At 37.5% G+C, this 19,663-nt stretch overlaps 1 protein-coding gene across 3 annotated transcripts in view; it reads right to left on the bottom strand.

Annotated features, from left to right (window-relative positions):
- EDAR (ectodysplasin A receptor) overlaps nucleotides 1–19,663 on the bottom strand; it is a 58,722-nt gene that overhangs the window by 10,328 nt on the left and 28,731 nt on the right. For 2 of the 3 annotated variants that reach the window (XM_053455075.1, XM_053455076.1), the window contains exons 1-5: nucleotides 17,150–17,224; nucleotides 11,429–11,499; nucleotides 11,134–11,256; nucleotides 9,514–9,695; nucleotides 8,682–8,767 (exon numbers count right to left, since the gene is read on the bottom strand). In XM_053455075.1, the coding sequence (XP_053311050.1) occupies nucleotides 8,682–8,767; nucleotides 9,514–9,695; nucleotides 11,134–11,256; nucleotides 11,429–11,499; nucleotides 17,150–17,204 (517 nt within the window). In that variant the 5' untranslated portion in view covers nucleotides 17,205–17,224. Of the gene's footprint in view, nucleotides 1–8,681; nucleotides 8,768–9,513; nucleotides 9,696–11,133; nucleotides 11,257–11,428; nucleotides 11,500–17,149; nucleotides 17,225–19,663 lie in introns of those variants that run through there. The other variant, XM_053455077.1, reaches the window with a different exon arrangement.

The raw sequence follows: 19,663 nt of genomic DNA, 5'->3' as shown, positions 1-19,663 counted from the left end.
AATCAGATGAGAGTCACCACCATGTCATTATATCCTACAGAACACATCCTCTGGTCCTAGTATAATATATGCATTTATGGTAGCTGTTCAAGGGGATGAGCTTTGTGCCAGCAGATTCCATAAGAGTGAAAACATGCCCCTACTCCACCGTGGTGGACCATAATTGTCACCTGCTGTTAATTGGCACCATCTGAAAAGACCTTACACCAACTCTAAAACACTACTTTACTTAAGCATATATTTCTCTACAGGTTTGATGGCCCTATTATATCAACTTACCCTTATACTACTGTTCATTAATCAGTTTCCATTACATGGATACGGCTAATAACGTAAAAAGTTGGCTTTCATCCACCATTGCCCTCTAGAGAAGAATGTTATATGGCAAAACATGCCATAAGTGTCTGAGAGCTCTAGAACTGCAACTCAAGTATGTCAGGCCACAGCAGGTCATCAGTATCGTCTTACTTACTTGTACCTTTAATTACTAGACACTGATGAATTAATGTTTTGTCTACATCTCATCTTACCAACAAGCTTTGACTCGTCAGCCCTTTAAGTAGGCTGTGCCATACACCCTGCCAGTTCTTTAGCTGCCATCAAGCGTACATGACTAACGTTACTAGTGTGTAGATCGAATGTTGTGTTTTACCACAGCACTGACAGCGTCTCAAATACAGCATGGATTTTATCCCACAACTAACAATAAGTGGAACACATTTTAACCTACTTCCTGATGTAAAACTAAAATATAATTGCCATGCCACTAAATACATGAATATACAAATTGATGTATATGTTTATGGTGTTTGTCCATTTTTAAAAGTTTTCAAAATGTCCAAAAACCCCTGCAAGTCATCTGTGAAAGCACTAATGAAAACAGGTTCACTCAATAACAAGTTGAATTCCGTTGTGCCTAATATAAAAATTCATATGAGATGAACAAAAAAACGAGGTGATTGAGTGTTAGTCTGAAGCTGGAACATATGCAATCAAAGTCTTCATCCCCCCAATAATAACTATAAATTCATGCTTGGTGTTATTAAATTCCACAGCGCAGATTGGTTCTCATTACTCATTCTTATTGTACGTTATCTTCACGTTATCTTTAGGCATCATACGTGGTCAGTACAACATTTTAGCACATATGGCATTTTGGGAGTGCTTCTTTGCAGGAGCTGGAATAATAAATATCGGCGTTCTCTATAAGACTTGCACATGGCTTGGTGAGCTCAATAAAAAAAATGGCACAAAAAAAATGTTCAGAGCTGAGAAACGCAATAAGTCAATGGTTCTCCACTTTCTGACAACACAAGGTCTACCTATGGAAACTGAACTTAGAGTATATACAGTATAGATTCAACTGACACTACACTGTATTATACTGTATTTTGAACCTGTCATTTTAAGACACTTATTTTTTCTTCAGGCTTGTACCGATAGTTTTCTCCATTTTTTTCAGCTATCACGGCCTCATTAACAAGCCATAAGCATCCAATGTTTTGTTATGTTTTAGAAATAAAGACAAGGATTTTAATATGATGCTTAAGAAACAGCTTAACTGAAAAAGTATGAACAAAAATAGGCAGCTCCAAGAGTTTGATCAAAAGTTAGGTGGACCAGATTTCTTGATGCATCTGAGAATGCATTTGGAAAGGATAGGCCATTTAAATGCCATCCCGATGTGTTTTGGCATCTGTTTGTCCATAACACATAGGTCTTTTCTATTCATTGTTGACACCTAGCGAGATTCAAAAGCTTCTGCCCAAACCATAATAATTTATACTTTGGCATCAGTGCTTTGCTCCACAGGCACTGAGAAAAAAATCACGGAAACATACAAAGGCGCAAGATATAAAATCAACTAATGGGAAGGAACGCAAATTATGAGTCCATGGAAAATCATGATAAGCTGTTTTTTTCACTTCATCAGCTTATTCCTTTAGAACGGTTAATGGGTTCACCGCTCAAGCAGTTCCCAGAGAACAGGGTCTTTAAAACCATCAAAGCAAGCGCAACAAAAGTGGATTTTAACGAATGTTCATGAAACAAGTTTGCAACCAATAAATCACTAAGAAGTAGCTGAAGCAAATTATCACAAGAAATGGGAAGCACATTGACTCACATAACAAATACAGAATGTATCCAAAATATCAGAGCCACTGAAATCTGGCCAAACCATATGACATGTGGAGAAAAATGTTAGATTTTGTTAATATGTCAGTAGATGTTAACAATCATAATATAAAATTCCCTAAAAACTGCAACATCGGCCAGATTGTGTATGACGCTTCAACCACAATTTCCAATGGCATCCAAATTTAAGGTGCACACAACCTTTTTCTCAAGGTGAAATCAAAGGTAGAAGAACCTTCAAAAAATGCCCATGAACAATACGGTTTAAACCGAGCTGTCAATGAAAATTAAACTCAATGTTCAAAGATACGTGCCATTAAAAATGGAAACACTTTGTCAAAACGTTGACACAAATCTGCAAATAAGATGCTATAGGCTACAGATGCCAGCCATATGGTATCACAGGTAGCTTGGCCAAAATCTATTAGCCAAGAATGTATGCAAATGATTTCTGCGTAGGTCCACAGTCAATAAAAGTCTCTTTGATGTATTTAAAAGTCTCATGAGCCTTCACCGAAGACTAAATTCCAATACAATGGATGAGAAATTTAGAAGACCACAACAATCTGCAAGTGAAATGGTGAACTTATATCAGGCGTAGCCTTCAGAGACCTTTAAAGACATTCCTCTTCCATTACGGGGAAAATGATTGGTTTCTACATCATCTTCTCATAATGTAAAGAAACATAATTCATCAAAACTTTGAAAAGCAAATAATTTCTTATGCAGTATGGCAGAATCATGTAGCTCGCATTACATTATATGAGACACTGCGTGCCTACCGGAACATATTTCTCTTGCATTTTCTGGATTACAAGTTACATTATTCATTTCAGGGACATGTAGTTCTATTGCATTAGAAACCTCCGTGCAGGTTTGGACTGTGCGTGTGGTTTTCAACAAGCTGCCAAGCAAAGCACCTGCGCAAAAAAGGTAAACACGGCAGCTGCCTCTTTTGTCAATGGCCCTGTGTTTCCGAGATTCAAAGAAAATACACCCAGAACTATTTACGGGGTGCATCTAATAGGTTAGGATGTGTGATTGCATTCTTTCCATTCTCATAGAACAATATGTGCGTTGAAATTAGTGGGAGGGATTAGCCTCAATAAATACCACACCATATGTGTGTACTAATTACCAGTTTCATGAAATCATATGGCAGCAGAACGTGCTGTATGTTAGAGGATTCTGGCAGATTTTTGATAAAAGGTGAAGATTTTATAAATGGAAATGTTTCTTGACTGCATAATAAAGCAAATACGAAACAGGTTGCCGCTAATGAGATGCGCACCCACACATCAATTTGTTTTTTTTGATCTCCCTTTCAACTATTTGTTTGAGATGTATCAGTGAAGAGATATTTCTGGCCCACTTCTGGGGATAATGTGTCTCTAGACGTGCTATGGAAAGGTAAAATATGAGGGGGGAAACTACAGAAAGCAGTGTCTACAATCCAAATATCTAAATAGAACATATGATTAATTTGTGGACTTTTTAACTCCTGCTAATAAAGTATTCAGGAACTAATCATGATTATGTACAAAATAAAATGGCTTTCCCCAGATTTATTTAAAACAACCCATGAAACGATGCACTGTGCCGATCTCACAGTTGTCCAGTCTGTTTCTATTTGTCCTTTACTGTACAATGCATGCCTAGCACCCCCACGACCATATATATGTACTAAGCGGGTAGAGTATGGACAAAGCGTATTTAAGAAAAGGGACAAGACAAGTGTGAAGTAACCAAAGACTGGACATTATTCTTTATTTATTTATATGGGGCCATCATTTGCTGCAGTACTGTACAATCGGTCCCTACAAATTATATTTCAGATGTATCACAAGTATCACATCTGTGAATGCTCTAATATTTTCATTTCACTACACTTATACATTATTTATATATGTATATATTATATATGCTCAATATATTATATGTTTTAGATATGTGGACACTGCAATATTCTATTTCCACTTGTTAATGCTAAAAATATTCCCTTTGCACTTATAGTATGTATACTCTTGCTATTTGATTTATTTAAATAACATAAGTTCCTCTCTTACGGGTATGAATGTATATTATCATGTGTATGTATGTATGTATGGATTGGAGGAATAGTCTCGAAGATTTGAAAAACCTTCATACAGTTTAGCTGGGCACCCCACAAATTCATCTGCACTTCTCCACCGACCATGCCCATAGGGTTGCATTATCTATGCCAGCATAAAGCATAACACAAGGGGCATATATATAAGAAAAGGTATTCCATCTTCTTCACATTTTGTATTGGGGTTTTTTTCAGATTTCCATTTACACTTTGTTCGATACATATTACTAAAAGATGGTTCAATGTGAAGCCTGCTTTCCTGGAAAATCTAAGATGACTCAGGAGGGCTTGCTTTCTTGGCTTATTTCCCAATATCTATTACCTCTTTTACAGTAGTAATGCAAAACTAAGCAGAATACCTGTTACCTATAAGTATAAATTATTATAAAAGAAAAGCAGAACCTCAATACCCCTAAATGAAGCACCGGTGCTCCCAACCTTTTTGTAATCCAAGTGCGTCCTACCAGGCTATGCATGTGCTTTTCTGTGGGATTGGGAATGATATTAAACGAACACTCTCTGAATAGCTAGAAAGTCAAGTGTACAAAAGATCTTGTAGTTTCCAAACTCTTCTTTCATTTAGAAATATAAAGAAAGATGCATTTTACTAGTTGTTTGAGAGCACGCATGAAAGTAGTGGGGATGACAGGGTAGTCATAGTTACTTCCCACTGTTATATAAATTAATCTGAAGTAAATCCACAAAAGTCTAAATAAATGGGAAAAAAATTATCCTAATATGGCTATTAACAACTCCAATTTGAATGATTTTATTATTGTAATTACATTGGATTGCTCATAAATTCAGTGCACCAAGCATTAAGTTAGAAGTTTGCTACTAGGCCCAGAGGGCAAAGTAGCAGCATCCTCTTTTGGTGGTTTAGTGAATAGGATCTAAATCTCATGCCCCTCTATCCTGGCTGGTAGGGATTGTACTGTCCTGAAGAGCCCCGCACAAAATGTTGAAACATCTCTGGTTATGGGAGTTTGCTGCACGATGTTGAGGGCAAGCTATGCTTTTGGACCAAGATGGGGTGCTGCCAGTTGTCTGTGGACAGCAAGACCACATGAGGGGGTACAGCACAGAAATCCTGGACGGGGTGCAGGTCGAGTTAGTCCAACATACGATACTGTTTCAAATACTTTGCTTTAGTCCTTTGCTTCCCAGGGACAATGGACACTATATGTGTTTTGGTCTGTTAATTTAATATTTTTTTAATGTTCATGAGAATATGCATCGGACAGTATCACAGACAAATAATTTGTAATAATAAAAACATGCGGTATATTTATTGCTTATATGGATAGAATGGAAAAACATGCTCATGATGGCAACTGATTATTATGGGTTAGTATTGTTAATGTATTGTTATAGCACAAAATATCCAGAAAGATATACACTAACATAAGCATCACAACAAACAAAAACACAAGACAATGACAGATAACATTGATGCATTCATTCTCAGTCCATCTGAATCAGACACATATGTCGTTTGTGTGCCCTTTTCTTCTTCTTAGAACCTGAGAAAAGAACACATATACAATAAGGTAGTGTGAGACATGTGAGAAAGAGGTTGTTTATGCTCTTAGGACTTGGTGATGGGGATTGAGAAGATTGGAAATGAAACATGCAGTGGTCTAAACCACAAACAAAGGTTACTAACTAACAAACAAAAGTTACTCATGCCAGAGTAGCCAGGAATCAGCCATGGTGTATTGAAATAAGGTGTATAAATAACTTGGACCTTCAGCCACTAAGTGAAAATATACTTTTTAGTGGCTGCAATGAATCATCCCTGGTTTTCTGGCCTTGGACCTTTACTGGCCTGCTACACCAATAGATACTGTTAAAAGTTGCTTGTTCTTTCAAGCTCCTGCCACATAAGATCTTCTTGATAAGATGGTTTTAAAATATATCAATGTTCAAGTGTATTTAATTAATTTACAATATGGTCCTTTGTGTTTTTTGCCCCTCATATACTAAAAACGTGAAACTGCATTTGGTTACAAAATATGGCTTCTCCTGTAGAGTAGATGTTTCCCTCCATGAGCGAATCATGTAGTTAGCATGCATACAAGTTTCTTTTAATGTTGTCCTAAAAATGTTTTTGTGACTTTATACTTAAATCATTTCGGAGAATGACCAATTATATCACTCCTGTTTCAGTCTGTTTCCATTTTGATGTCTTGATAAGGTATCTGGTTTCAATCACCTCTCAATAAAAAAAGTACATATGTCGAGGATTAAACTTAAAAAAAAAATAACTATTGTACATTAATTTGATTGTAAAGACATATGTCGTAAATCTAAATACTTCTATGCACAAATACATCATGTCTATAAAATTGTGGATATTGTGTAGAGTAGAGTTTTACTTTGTTGATGTGACTTTAAAGCAAAAGAACCCTAATCTTTGTTGCCTCCATTCTGAATAAATGAAGTATCAATATCATTCTATAAAAAGCTTTTAAGTAAAAACAATTTGTGACTGTTTCGGTGGTATGTCATCTCTAATTTAGTCTACCTGACTCCTACTGGTTCCTTTTTTTTCCAGCCCTTTATGTGAAACAATGAAGGCTACTTACCCTTTAGAAATGAAAAGTTGGAACATACGCAGCTATCAATGTGATTGCTTTAAGTTGTCCAGAAGGTAATGTGTTAATTAGATGACAATAAGATAATTAAAATATTACAGGGGTTACATTATCAGATGCTCTAACAGAGATTTATAATCCTCTCACCCATGCAAAATCCCACACTAACACGTTTTTCTATGACATTGTTTTTTTATTTATATGATACTGGGGAAGCAATTTTGTGTTGCATCCCTCACTTCCTTTTTGAATTACCCACTCTGGAAGTGAATGAGCAACATGTATAATTGGGTTTCCCGGCCAGCTAAATGACGGCATTGGTAATACAAGTACATTTAATGTATGAAAACATTTCCAAAGGTTTTTGAACAATAAATGCTCCATCACAGTACCGCCTGTGTCCATCTTTAGGACTCACAAAAATTGCTTCCCAGGAGCACAGGTGGTATGAGTGTATCAAAGTGAAATACAGTCCTAAAAGTCACAATTATGTGTATTAAAATGCAGAAAATAGTATTTATAAATTAAGTGAAATAAACACAATAAGAGCATAATTCTATCGAGTCTCAAAGTCATACATTACGTGAAATAAATACAATACACGCATAATTCTATCAAATCTCAAAGTCATATAAAAATCACCATAAAGCTCTGTCCTATAGACATACCAGTAACCACACTCTCATTTTGGCCATTATTGTGTTCACCAACAGATACACTCTCACCTGTTTTCAGAAACAATTGATTATACTACATTAAGCATACAATATGAATGCCTGCCCCAGGCAAATATCTTCTCCATGAAGGGACAACTTGACATTTTAGAGTTCACAGGTCCGAGAGATTTCTTTGAATTCCATCTCACTAATTTAACCATGCATTATCCATCTTTAATTAGACTATGTCTAAATACTCCAGATGCTCCAGATTTGCCAAGATAATAGGGTCAGACGTTTCTACTGCAGCAGTATATACCATACCTTTTCATGCATCCTAGATTCAGTGTACCATACCTCATTACACTATACTGTTGACATAAGCCTGACGTAGGTCAAATATTAGTCTTTGTGTAACATACATGCATTTCGCATGACACCCTATCATATCATATGAATGTTTAGTATATTGTCCCATTATATTAACATTGCGCCACAAATACAGGATAGTTATAGATTAATTCTTTCTTCCCCCTATAACCATACGTGGGAACGTCTCGGACCAGGCTAGTTAGAGCTCTCTCTTATCTGAGGAGTGGCTTTCTGAAAGGGTACCACTAGTAAATGCCTATGGGCCACGTTTGGGCCATGGTTAGTTATGGGATGCTGGGGAGTGGGCAAGGCTAAACGCTGCTGCCCTTCCCTGGGGAGAGAGGAAAGTGAGCCGGAGACCCAGGTAAGTGCTTTACCTGGAGACTCCGGTTTCCGGATATGCCATTAGTACCTGAAATTTAAACTCATGATTCAGTTAAGGTCACCTTATGGACTTAACCTGTTCTCTACTTCTTTTTAAGTAGTTCAATACATTCTCGTGGTAAGCAAAGAGTTATTAATCATTCTTAATTCTACGCAAAACATACATAAAGAATATGATCCACGCAATATGAAAGGTTAAAAGTTCTAATTACAGAATTACAAAAAAAAGGTAACTTTAGTTAAACGTACAGGATAATCATGCCAAGCTATTGATCATTGACAATATTTAACTTTCAACCTCTCTTTTATAGAGTCCAATCCTTCATCTGAAGTATGGCCAGGTTTTTGAGAAAATGATGTACTCATTCAAAATATGATGTCCAATACTGTAACATAGTGAAAGAGCAGAAATGGTAGGCTACTTACATTCCTTGACGTTTGGCGGTGCTAGTGAGCAGGAGTGGCACACCATCCCGTATATGTTGTTAGGACGGTTCTCCAACATGTAGAATCTGGTATTAATGACATGAAACGGACTTCAAATATTAAAATATAATATAAATTATAATGACATTTTAAAAAAATCTAGAAAATGAATACATTTGTATTACAATAGCAGTCAAAGCTCAGTAAACTAGATGCTCCTAAAAATATATCATTAAAGATACTAATATAGTATAACATACAGATAATAATCATCCTGCCCTAATCAGTTTTTTTTAAAGCAGACTTTTAAGCAGATGGTAAGGATACTGAATCTTTTCAAAATTTACCTGTCATTGAAAAATTAACTGACCCTGTGAATATTAACCCTTTCACAGCCAATTGTACACATTCTATGTAGTGGTTCGTCCAATTTGCTAACTGCATTGGGTCTAATGCCATTTGGAAACCCTGACTTGCCATTATTTAAAGATAACTTGGAAAAGTTTATTGAGTCACCTGAATTTAAACAGAAGTTCAAGTAGGGAGATTGACCATAACTGGTAGCAAAAGCACTAACTGCGAATCTATTCAGTATGTAAGATGTAAAGTAAGATGGTTTCTTCTTAAGAAGGTCATTCCTATTAATGGACTACATTTATGGGCTACAGTAAACTAAAGTAAAAAAAAAAAAAAGTTATTTGGGAGAAATATTTTCAGCTGTTCTTACAGTGAACTGGACTCTGAAAGCTTCTATTTCCCAGGAGCTGTGAGAGTTCTATTGCTGTGTGATACCCTGTAGATCATGCAATACAAATAAAACATGAAATCTTACCCAGGAAGACAGGCACCGCACTCTGCATCATTCTTACTGTCCCCAGGAGTTAGGACGGTGGCACGGTAAAATCCTTCACAATCCTTATGCCTTCTGCATATTTGGTAGCCTCCCTTGGAATATTTGCCAGTCGGGCAAGCAACACAGCCATAGTCTTCATCTTTGGTGCCATATCCACAGGTCTAAAATAACAGAGACTACCTTGCTATCGACATTCATAAAATATGTGAGGTTGTAAGAAACAGATTTTACCATAAGTGTTAATTAAAAAATCAACATTACAGACATCTTATGGACGGCAATAATAGAATCCTGAGAAATAATCCTTATTTTTTTTTAAACTTGTTTAATGTTTAATAACCTGTAAACTGTCATGTTAAATTTTACAGGCCCTATAAAGTGGTGCTGGCTTGTTCAATGCAGTTGAACCAGCCTTTGGCTTGAGTCCTAGCTTCCCTAGAATGTGCTTGAGACATGGATTGTGGTTATACAATATCGTAGTCCTTTCTGGCTGCTTGCGTATTCATTGGGGCACATCACATTTCCATAAGACAATGCCTAAAGATAAGCAACAACGGTTTATCTGGTCGATACATATGCATCATGGACACAAGCCCTACCATGGACACTGGTATCCACATAAAGGCAATGCAATCCAATAGTAGAGATAAGATCTAATCAAGTCTTTTTGGCTATTTTGAGTGCAGTTACAGAGTCTGGCACACATGATACTTCTTATCATTTCTACTTCTGGTGACATAAATACCATATGTTCTTTGACCAGTCCCAAATTACCACTACTTACAACAATCTACATATGGCATATCCTCCCAATCAGTAATTTAATTCTGTATACCTCCTCTCAAAAAAACATCTGCCAGGTCCTAATAAATAACATATCACGATCAACAGAAGAACATCTGACAGGAAATGAAAGAGGACAACACATAAAACCATAAGACTAGGACAGTCTGTAGCCGAACAATGCTGATCCATCTATGTTTATTAAAAGGAATGCAAACCTATTGGAACAATATGTACCACAATTTAAACATGCACATCTGGCATGTACAAAGAGTTCAAAAAGGATAAAGAATTTAATTTCAATACAAGATGGAACCACAGTCCTGAGCTTTGGAGGCTAAAATTACCAGCAACATGATATGCTCTATGCACATCATCATATGAAGCAATAGTGCTTCTCATAGAGTGTGACAGGTAAATTTGCACCTGGGTAGATGTCTTTATTGCTAGTTTTTATTTTCTTTCTTTCGTATGAAAACAGACATCAATGGGTGCTGCTATTCAAAATAGGTTAATATAAAGGGTTAACCAATGAAGGGAGTATACAAAGCTGCAAGCAGCCACAATTAGGTGGAAAAGTCAAGTCTATCTGCCCCTATAAATTTAAGACTGTTGGGAGCTATGAATTAAATGGAATTTAATATGTTGGATACCCAGAAACATGAAAACTGCTTACTTTATACCACTCTGTTTTGCATCTAATGGACCAAAAGTTACCAGCTATATATATCGTGACCTAGAATATGCAGAGCAATGCAGGAGGAATTATAATAATACTTAAACATAAACAGGTACATTCTTCCTAGTGACACCTACCATCGATGGCTCCTCACCAGGCTCACACTCTGGGCAGCTGTGACACTCGCCAGTTGTCTGATTGTAATATTCATTTTCCCCACAGTTAGCATAATCAGCCTGAGCTGAATATACAAGAGATACCTGTCACAAGAGAAAAATGAATGGAATGATCTCTTACATTCTCGCCTTCCATCATCTTATCAAGTGTATATATATATATATATTTATATATATATATATATATATATATATATATATACACGCACATACATGGTGTGACTTACATAAAGTCCAGGAAAAAACAAGAGCTTACCACTAGAAAGCTAAATATACGGCTCCATTTTCTGTCACCTTGCTTACTCATGCTCCTCTGGTATTTTCGACCTGTAAGCAACAAAACAATTAAGACTAATTTAACACAGACCAAAGATAATATATATATATATATATATATATATATATATATATATATATCTATATGAAATTCTAAGATAAAATTATATATATCGTAAACCTGATTTCAAGAATACAGAAAATGTAGACTTTTATGAAAATGGACACATTTTAATAAATTATGCTCCAGGGCTAGGATACATGGAAAAGGCACCATGTATCTGTATGACGACAGATTACCTTAAAGGGGGTCGCATGACTATCTATAGCGGTCATAGACACAGAACAAGCCACATATGTTTTACAAGGGCTTCCAAACATTCAACAGTAGGAGTATCTAATTCCTTTGCTAGAGCAAATGGATAAACAACACAGCCGGCTCTTCAATTAATTCTCAAAGTTTTACATTTTTAGGCTTGTTACGACACGTTAATAGAGTAAGAAAACATTACATAGAGAACTACTCTTGGATCAACAAAAGAAATGAGAAGCTAGCTCCCACTCATCCACTCTTCCCACACGGTTCATTAGCAGAAGCATTGTTTTTTAGTGGAAGCATTGTCTTCTTGATGAGAATGCAAAATCAGAGGTTCTTTGACATTAGCTATGAAGAATGTTTGATTTGGCTAGTAACGGAACCAAAGTAAAGGTGGTTACATTGGAACACACCCAAATGTGTGTCATTAGTCAGACTCTACTGAAACCTAGTACTATAGAGTTTTTTTACTATATATTTTAGTTCCAGAAGATTCCATAAATATGTTCTGACCGTCATCCGACTTCATTCCTTAAGCCAATTATCATTCTTCAGCAAGTTGTGACTAAATGAGCACACTGCTAGAAAACGAAAGCCAAAACGTGAAATAATAGCACATTGTTTTATCTACCACAAGGGAACAACAGTCTATGGCATGAACGTTCATGGGTGCTCTGCAAATAATTTTCCACAAGGGACGAATCCAAGGGATGATCCAAGTGATTCCTATACCTCCTGGGTTTTAAAAATGCTGAGGAGAATTCCAGTGACCACCAGGGTGCAGCTACATATAACAACATGTTTTGGGCTTTTGTGAGCGTGAATAAACAATATATAGGCATTGATATTTCTAAAACGTAGTGTTCTTGTCTATTGTCTAAATATTATCTCATTATAAAGATGTAAGGTAAGAAAAAAGGAAAAGAAAAAAAGGAATTATGAATTAATTAGAATGACCATAGATTCTGATGGAATGGGAGGACATGTTCCTTGTCCCAGAAATTCTGGGTCAATATAATATCCCTGAAGGAAAATGTTGAGCAAGCCAATCTGTTAAGAGAGAGTTGGGTTATACCACCTTTAATAACAGAGAGATGCACTGTATATAGTGGGAAGTAGCCTATATCTGAATTGCTTTTGCGTAGACAGATGCGAGTATGGGGGAATACAGTAATGCAACAAAGCAGGTAGAAACAGATTAGGAGAAAACTAATGGGAAGAAACGAGGGTAAAGAAATTAAAGAGATATCAACATCTGTGGAAAATAAGAAGAGAGGGACAGAAAGAAATATACTTTGAGAATCAGGGAATGTTCATGTATATAATTCAATACACAGATGTCTGTAAGGTACTCCTAATGGAAACCCTGCCCACAGTGTCCCTAAACTCCAAAAATAAAAGGTGGCCACCATAACCCTAACTCAGGGTTTTTTTCCAAGTTTTTTTTAAAGTTTTTGCTTCTACTGGAATAGTCTGAGTCAAAGGTGGATTTTTTAGAATGTTACTCTATTACTCAGGTGTGTTCCATATTCTGTTCAGATACTAAAATGCTCTATAAAGGTATACTGCACATGATGATGTAATGTTTACTTTTACATTTAGAAGCTATAGGAATATTCGGGCAGAAAAAAGCTCTGTCCAAAAATAATAGGCGAGTCACCACAGAACAAAGGCACATAATTACATTTACGCCACAAAGGCGTAAAAATATTATTTAAAAAAAATTACAGTCTTACAGTTATTAGATATAAAATCCTTGTGTTCTAAATAAAATGTTAATGATACACATTATTTAACGATAAAACATATCAATAGCTTTCTTTATAGATGATTTTACACTCTAAAGCAATAATTATCAGTAACTGACATTTGCTGGCAAACAAAAGATCGATGATGATGATGATGATGATGCACATCCTTTTCAAACAGTGGTTTGCTTATATTAATTTAGAGACAAAGCAGGAAATTGTGGTCTAGCGAGGACATCCCCAGGGTATCAGGTAAATCCCAGGTGTGCATTACAGGGTTCTAGCTACCCACGCGTCTAGCCACAGTAAGCACAGCCCTCTTACCTGCAAGACATACTGTATTCTGATAAAACTCTTGCAAATTCTGCACCCACTAGCTGTAAATTATAATAAACTACATCAAAGAGTGACAGGGAGGGTTGCTTTAGGGCACTAGGCTGAACTTTGCATTTCCAGAAGAGTGGGAGACAAAAACCATTAAAACAGTTTTCTGACAGATAATCAGCCATTTAAAACATATAAATAACACAAATTACTTTTTTTGTACAATTGTACTGCTATACTTTTTGTGTGGTTGTTTGCAAGGTACTTTGTCTTATTACATCCATGAACCAGAGGCACACGATGTTAACCGAGAATAATGTGTGATCCATGAAGCAAAGGCACATGATGTTAACCGAGAATAATGTGTGATCCATGAACCAGAGGCACACGTTGTTAACCGAGAATAAAGTGTGATCCATGAACCAAAGGCACACGATGTTAACCGAGAATAATGTGTGATCCATGAACCAGAGGCACACGATGTTAACCGAGAATAATGTGTGATCCATGAACCAGAGGCACACGATGTTAACCGAGAATAACGTGTGATCTATGGATTTGGAAAGAGGAACATATCATAAAATAGCATTTTACGGTATGAGTAAGCTCTGTACAACAAGGCCAACAGCACACAATACACTCGGAAACTTTCACCTATTCACTACATGGAGTGTTGACAAGAGAATTCCCAATTGTTGCTCACTTCACTTTGTATTATGAAGGGCCAAAACTAGCAGGTTTACTCAGCAACAATGGCTGAACTGGCACTGTATAATTCAAAGGCCGAGGAGAGCAAAGAAATCTCACTGATTGAACTATACATTATAGATGGTCTGTGTATCCATCTGTGTATCTGCAGAAAAGTTTGGGGGAGAGTTGCGTTTTATTCACCAAACTTGACTATACATTCTAATGGGCTATACCACCAAGCTTCTCTTTCAAAAAGAGCTAGATTAACCCTGCATAATGCGCAGTTAACTATAGGAGGAACTGTGTGAAATATCAAAAAGTGCATTCCCCTTGGCACCTGCTTTCCCACTAGCTCCCTGCAAAGCGTTGACGAGTGCAAAAGTGGGCAGAAACAGGCAATTTCTGCCTACTGACATCACACTGCATGTGTTTCTCACATGCACATTGGCAGAAACTATGGCGGGAGAACAATATTTTTTCCTGCCCTTATCTAGATTAAATTATATAAAATCCTATTATGTGAATACCTGGCGATAGAATTCATTACAAGGATACTTTGCTACTGGCTAGCAATGGCACAGTGCATCACCAGGTGTCCAGACTCCAGAGAAAAAGTAACGGAAAATATTGTTCAGAAAGCGATGATGTGAAAGAATAGCTATCAATCAGAAAAATGGAACACTATATTAAAGTTATTTCATGATCTTACAGGATACAACATAGCTTCAATTAAGTGAAAAACAATTGTAAAATCTGGAACAAATGCAGGAAAAAGATAGGAAGCCAAGAATTGGGAGGTTTTTTTTGCCAAATATGGGACAGCTATGGGGCAGCTGCTTGGGACAATGTTTTTACAGCCATCCTTTTATTGCATAAAGCCTGTCTTAATAGTTCATAAACAATGTTTTTGATTCAGCAGGTTCCACATTGTGGTTTCAAATTACAACACAGAAAACTAAAACAAATGTAATTCGGGGCATGCCTAAAAGCCCGCTGTGTATCCAGAACTCACAAAGTTTACAGTGCACTTTAAGGATTCTAAGACAAGACAAGGCCCAACAGGGTCATAAAAGATAGAATGAAATAATAGACCTTGGCCTTGTGGCCCAGCAAGCATTTTCCCTATATACCCTATGGCCAGTCCAGGTAGAGACCTGCAAATAGACTTAAGATACGACAGTTCTTGATTCCTAATATGTGCTACCTCATTACTAGAATAGTTGTTTGTTAACATAGGAAAGGGGGTAGACAGCGTTCTTCTAAGAATTACAGTTGAAGCAGAGCATCTGCTTGTTGCCAGCCGACGTGAGTCTCTGCCTAGGACTGGGTGTGTGCAGGAAGCTATGCTCCATGCTTGTATGAACCACCCTCCCTTATGCCTCTGGGTTAAACGTCTTAGCTTCGCTGGAAAACTAGGATTGCAGGAAAATCACCATAGAAGGAGAGCGACACGGGATGATTTCTGTCTATTACCCTGAATACCAGCTCTCTTCCATTTCAGTAGTCTCTCTCATCTCTCAGCCAATTTATGAGCTGCAACCAAATACCGTTTCATATAAATCTATTAAACTGCAGCAAACTTAAGAATAAATAGTGGAGTTTAAACACACTTTCACAACACCAAAAGTGCAAAATAATATGATTCATGTCTATGCAACACATGTTCATTTTAATGCTTTTTATTTTATGTCAAACCATAATTTGTCACTCAAAATCGGATCATTCTATGTAATAGTCTTGTGAACTGCTGCTAATTTAGCCTAGCATTGCACAATGAGGAGGTTACATATGAAAAGGAGATAGTGGAGCAACACTTGAATAGTGCTCTTATCGCCATAGCAACCAACAGAATTGTCCAATCAGCAGGAACATTTTTTTTTTATTCTACTTTTAAAACTTTGCCCTAGAATGACTTTTTATATATAACCTCAATGTGCTTTAGAATACAAAAAATGACTCCTACATTTCGAGGGAAATCATTAAGTTTCACTGCTCACAGGTTAGCACAAGTTAATCATTAACACTTCAGAGTATCCATAGAAACGCTTATTTTCGAAACAAGCCTATGTGATCTAATTAAACAGACTCAAGATAAACGCTTAGTTTCCTTTTCAAGTGATTAGTGAGAATAAATCTGTTTTACATTTAAAGTCCTTATTCTGGTTCTCCTGAAATAATTGATCTTTATCAGGTAACAGGGTTAGTGATAAATTCCCACGTGTATCTCTTAATGTTTATTGACTAGTTTCAGAGCAAAGCACTTTCTACAACTAAGTATAGTTTCATAGTTTCACCAGATAAAGCATTTGTCACAAATATAAATATCATTGGTTATGAAGAATTACCAGACTTCCCTGTTAAAAAACAACTGTTATTGCGCACCTGCAGTATATCTTCTCCATTGGCTTCCCGGGTTAAAGATGTCCTCTGAGAAGTTTAATTACCAAGAAGATACACCCCTCATCGGTAAATGCCACTGCCCCATCAATACATTTACACAGATACTTCCCTTCTTCTACCTGTACTTGTGAAAATTCTCCTGAATACCTACGACATGCCAGACTTTAATGAAGAAGATCGCTGGGGACAAGGGCTTAAATGTCCAGGTGGAAAAAATACTTACACAAGAAATTTAGAGAGAGAAAGCAGAGGTCCTGGGTAGACGGCAGTGCAGGCATTTATCCACTCTGTGCGATAGTTTTTTGGGGATTTAATGTTATCCTTTTTCCTTTTATCCTCTCAGCTCAGTGGTGAGGTGAGGGATCTGGCAGCCCTGCCTCGTTTCCACCCACATAAAAAAAAGGGTTTTTGAAGTTATGAATGAAAAACACAAACGTCTTTGAGAAACTGTTACTTAACTAATAGAACCTGCAATTAATCCAGTGTTTAGGAAACCATATGTCCTTAATGTGTTACACTCTTGGTAGCTGTTGCCTTAGGATAAGGAGCTGGCATAGTGGCAAAATCATTACAATTTACATTTGCAAAGTTATCGAGCGTAATGGGAAACTTTAGCGTTATGGACAATGTGCCCACATCCTCTCGTTCAGGGCTACACAAATCTCAGAAGCCAAGATTTGTTGACAGATTTTCACAAAAAATTAATAGAGTGACATTTACTCTACATTAATTTTCAGGTTCAATAGAATCCATAGTAAAGGGATGTCCCTCTCCAGTTTTTTTACCCAGGGCCACCATTAGAAATTTTGAGGCCCAGACAAATATATCCGTCACCACCCGTGTTCTATGAGATAACTTGTTCATACCCCTTCTGCTGCCTTCTGTCCTACTGTCCATACCGCTCTACCCATTCCTTCCGAGCCAACCCCCCTCTCCAGTTCCGTGTCCACACCCTTCCACCTCCATTTGTGCTTCAGTATCCACTTCTCATCTGCCTCCATTCCCATGTCTATTCCCCTCTGCCTTCCTCAATCCAGTGTCTATACACCTCTGCCCCCTCTCTTTCCACTGTTCATACTCCTGTGCCAAGTCCACCATGTGTCTAATCCTCCTGTGCCATATACTGTACATCCCTGTCCCCATCACCCCATCCCTTGCATAACCCTTTGTGCTTACTTTTTGTGCTTGCCATGGGCCTGGTGTGTAGCACAGGGCCCTGCAGCAGGAAGGTACTGCATTTGACATCAGGTTCCTCCACAGCTCTACACACTGGAAGCATGAAGCTCTATGAAAAGTCCGAAGACCCCTGGAGGCCAGCTGTACTGGCTCTACCAGATTTCCTGATTAGTTATTCTACTCCATGGCACGAATGGTTGTGCCGAGCAACAAAATAATATAGGAATATAAATCAAGACTAAAAAAGGGACACATTTTCAGGACAATGGAATTCAAAGCTGAAACTTGTGCAGGAGCGTAGTCATCTCGCCCTCCACAGATACACAAATGCACACATGCCACAAGGAAGAACTATTGTAGGGGAGGGAAAACCAGACCCATCCTACTCCTCCTTCTGTCAAAGCAGGTCAAACCCAGGATTCTGATGTTTGTGTTTCAGTATGCCAAAATATATGTACCAATTGTACAGGTCTGTGAAATCTTGTAATTAAGGACACATTACTTCACTGAGAGGGCAGTAGATAAGTAAAACCATCTTTAAGTAGAATGGTAGAGGTTGACAAAGAGAGAGAGAGAGAAACTTTACATATGGATGGGATAGGCATGTGGCAGATTAAAAGAATCAACACAGTAGATGTAGATCAAGACAGTAGGCTAAATGGCTCTTAACTGCAGTTAGTAGCATCTTGTTTTTGAGGCACAGAGCCACTCTGGTAATTTTAATACTATTATCACAAGGTCGAAATGGCCTAGATACATTTATTTGTAAGTAATACATAAACGGGGATCTAAGCAATTCACAACAGTGATGCATCAAGTGCATGTATCCTGACCTCTTCTGGGGGAGTGTATTCATAGGTGGTGGGCATACCTGGGAACTTTATTGCTCCGGGTACCCGGAGCCCCCCTTGCAGGCAATCCCACAGACGTCGTGGGACATGACGCTGTTTAAATGGGTGGGGATTGGGATGTGTTAGAACGCCACTTTTTCCAGTGGTGACCCGGAGACCCGGCATGGTGGTGGGTGCTGCACGTGGGACAGTCTTAGCCCCAGTCATTCTTGAGGGAAAATGGATGGGGAGTGGACACAGCTAAATACTGCTCTGCCTGCCCGTAGAACGAGAGAGATGACCTGGAGACCTGCAGATATGAATGATATATACGAAGCGTTTGCCTTATAAAAGTGGACAGATTTCACTTGCATCACAAAATGGATATATGTTATTTAATCCATCCTGTCATACAAAAATTGTCATGCAACAATCTAAATCACAGTTAATTTAAAAACAAAAAATAGGACTTGCTAAATAGCTATGTTGACAGAAATCAGAACTTCCTACTTCAGGAGTACTTCCTACTGAAGAAAAAGTGGAAGAATTACAACAGTCAAGAACCGCAAAAATTAGCTCAACATAGCAGGGTGAGGTAAAAGTAAATGGAGCTTTGTTCTGAATATGGTACTACTGTTTGTAGCTATTGTCTAGGATTATCAGGCTTCCAGTAGAGGGCTGGCAGGGGTGCAGGGAGGAAAATGCCCCTGGGCTGCAGTGATTTTAGGTGC

The sequence above is a fragment of the Spea bombifrons genome, chromosome 2 (assembly GCF_027358695.1).
Source record: "Spea bombifrons isolate aSpeBom1 chromosome 2, aSpeBom1.2.pri, whole genome shotgun sequence".
In the NCBI taxonomy this organism is placed as follows: domain Eukaryota; kingdom Metazoa; phylum Chordata; class Amphibia; order Anura; family Pelobatidae; genus Spea; species Spea bombifrons.
The sequence above is the reverse complement of the archived record's forward strand: the minus strand, read 5'-3'. Positions and strand labels throughout refer to the sequence as shown.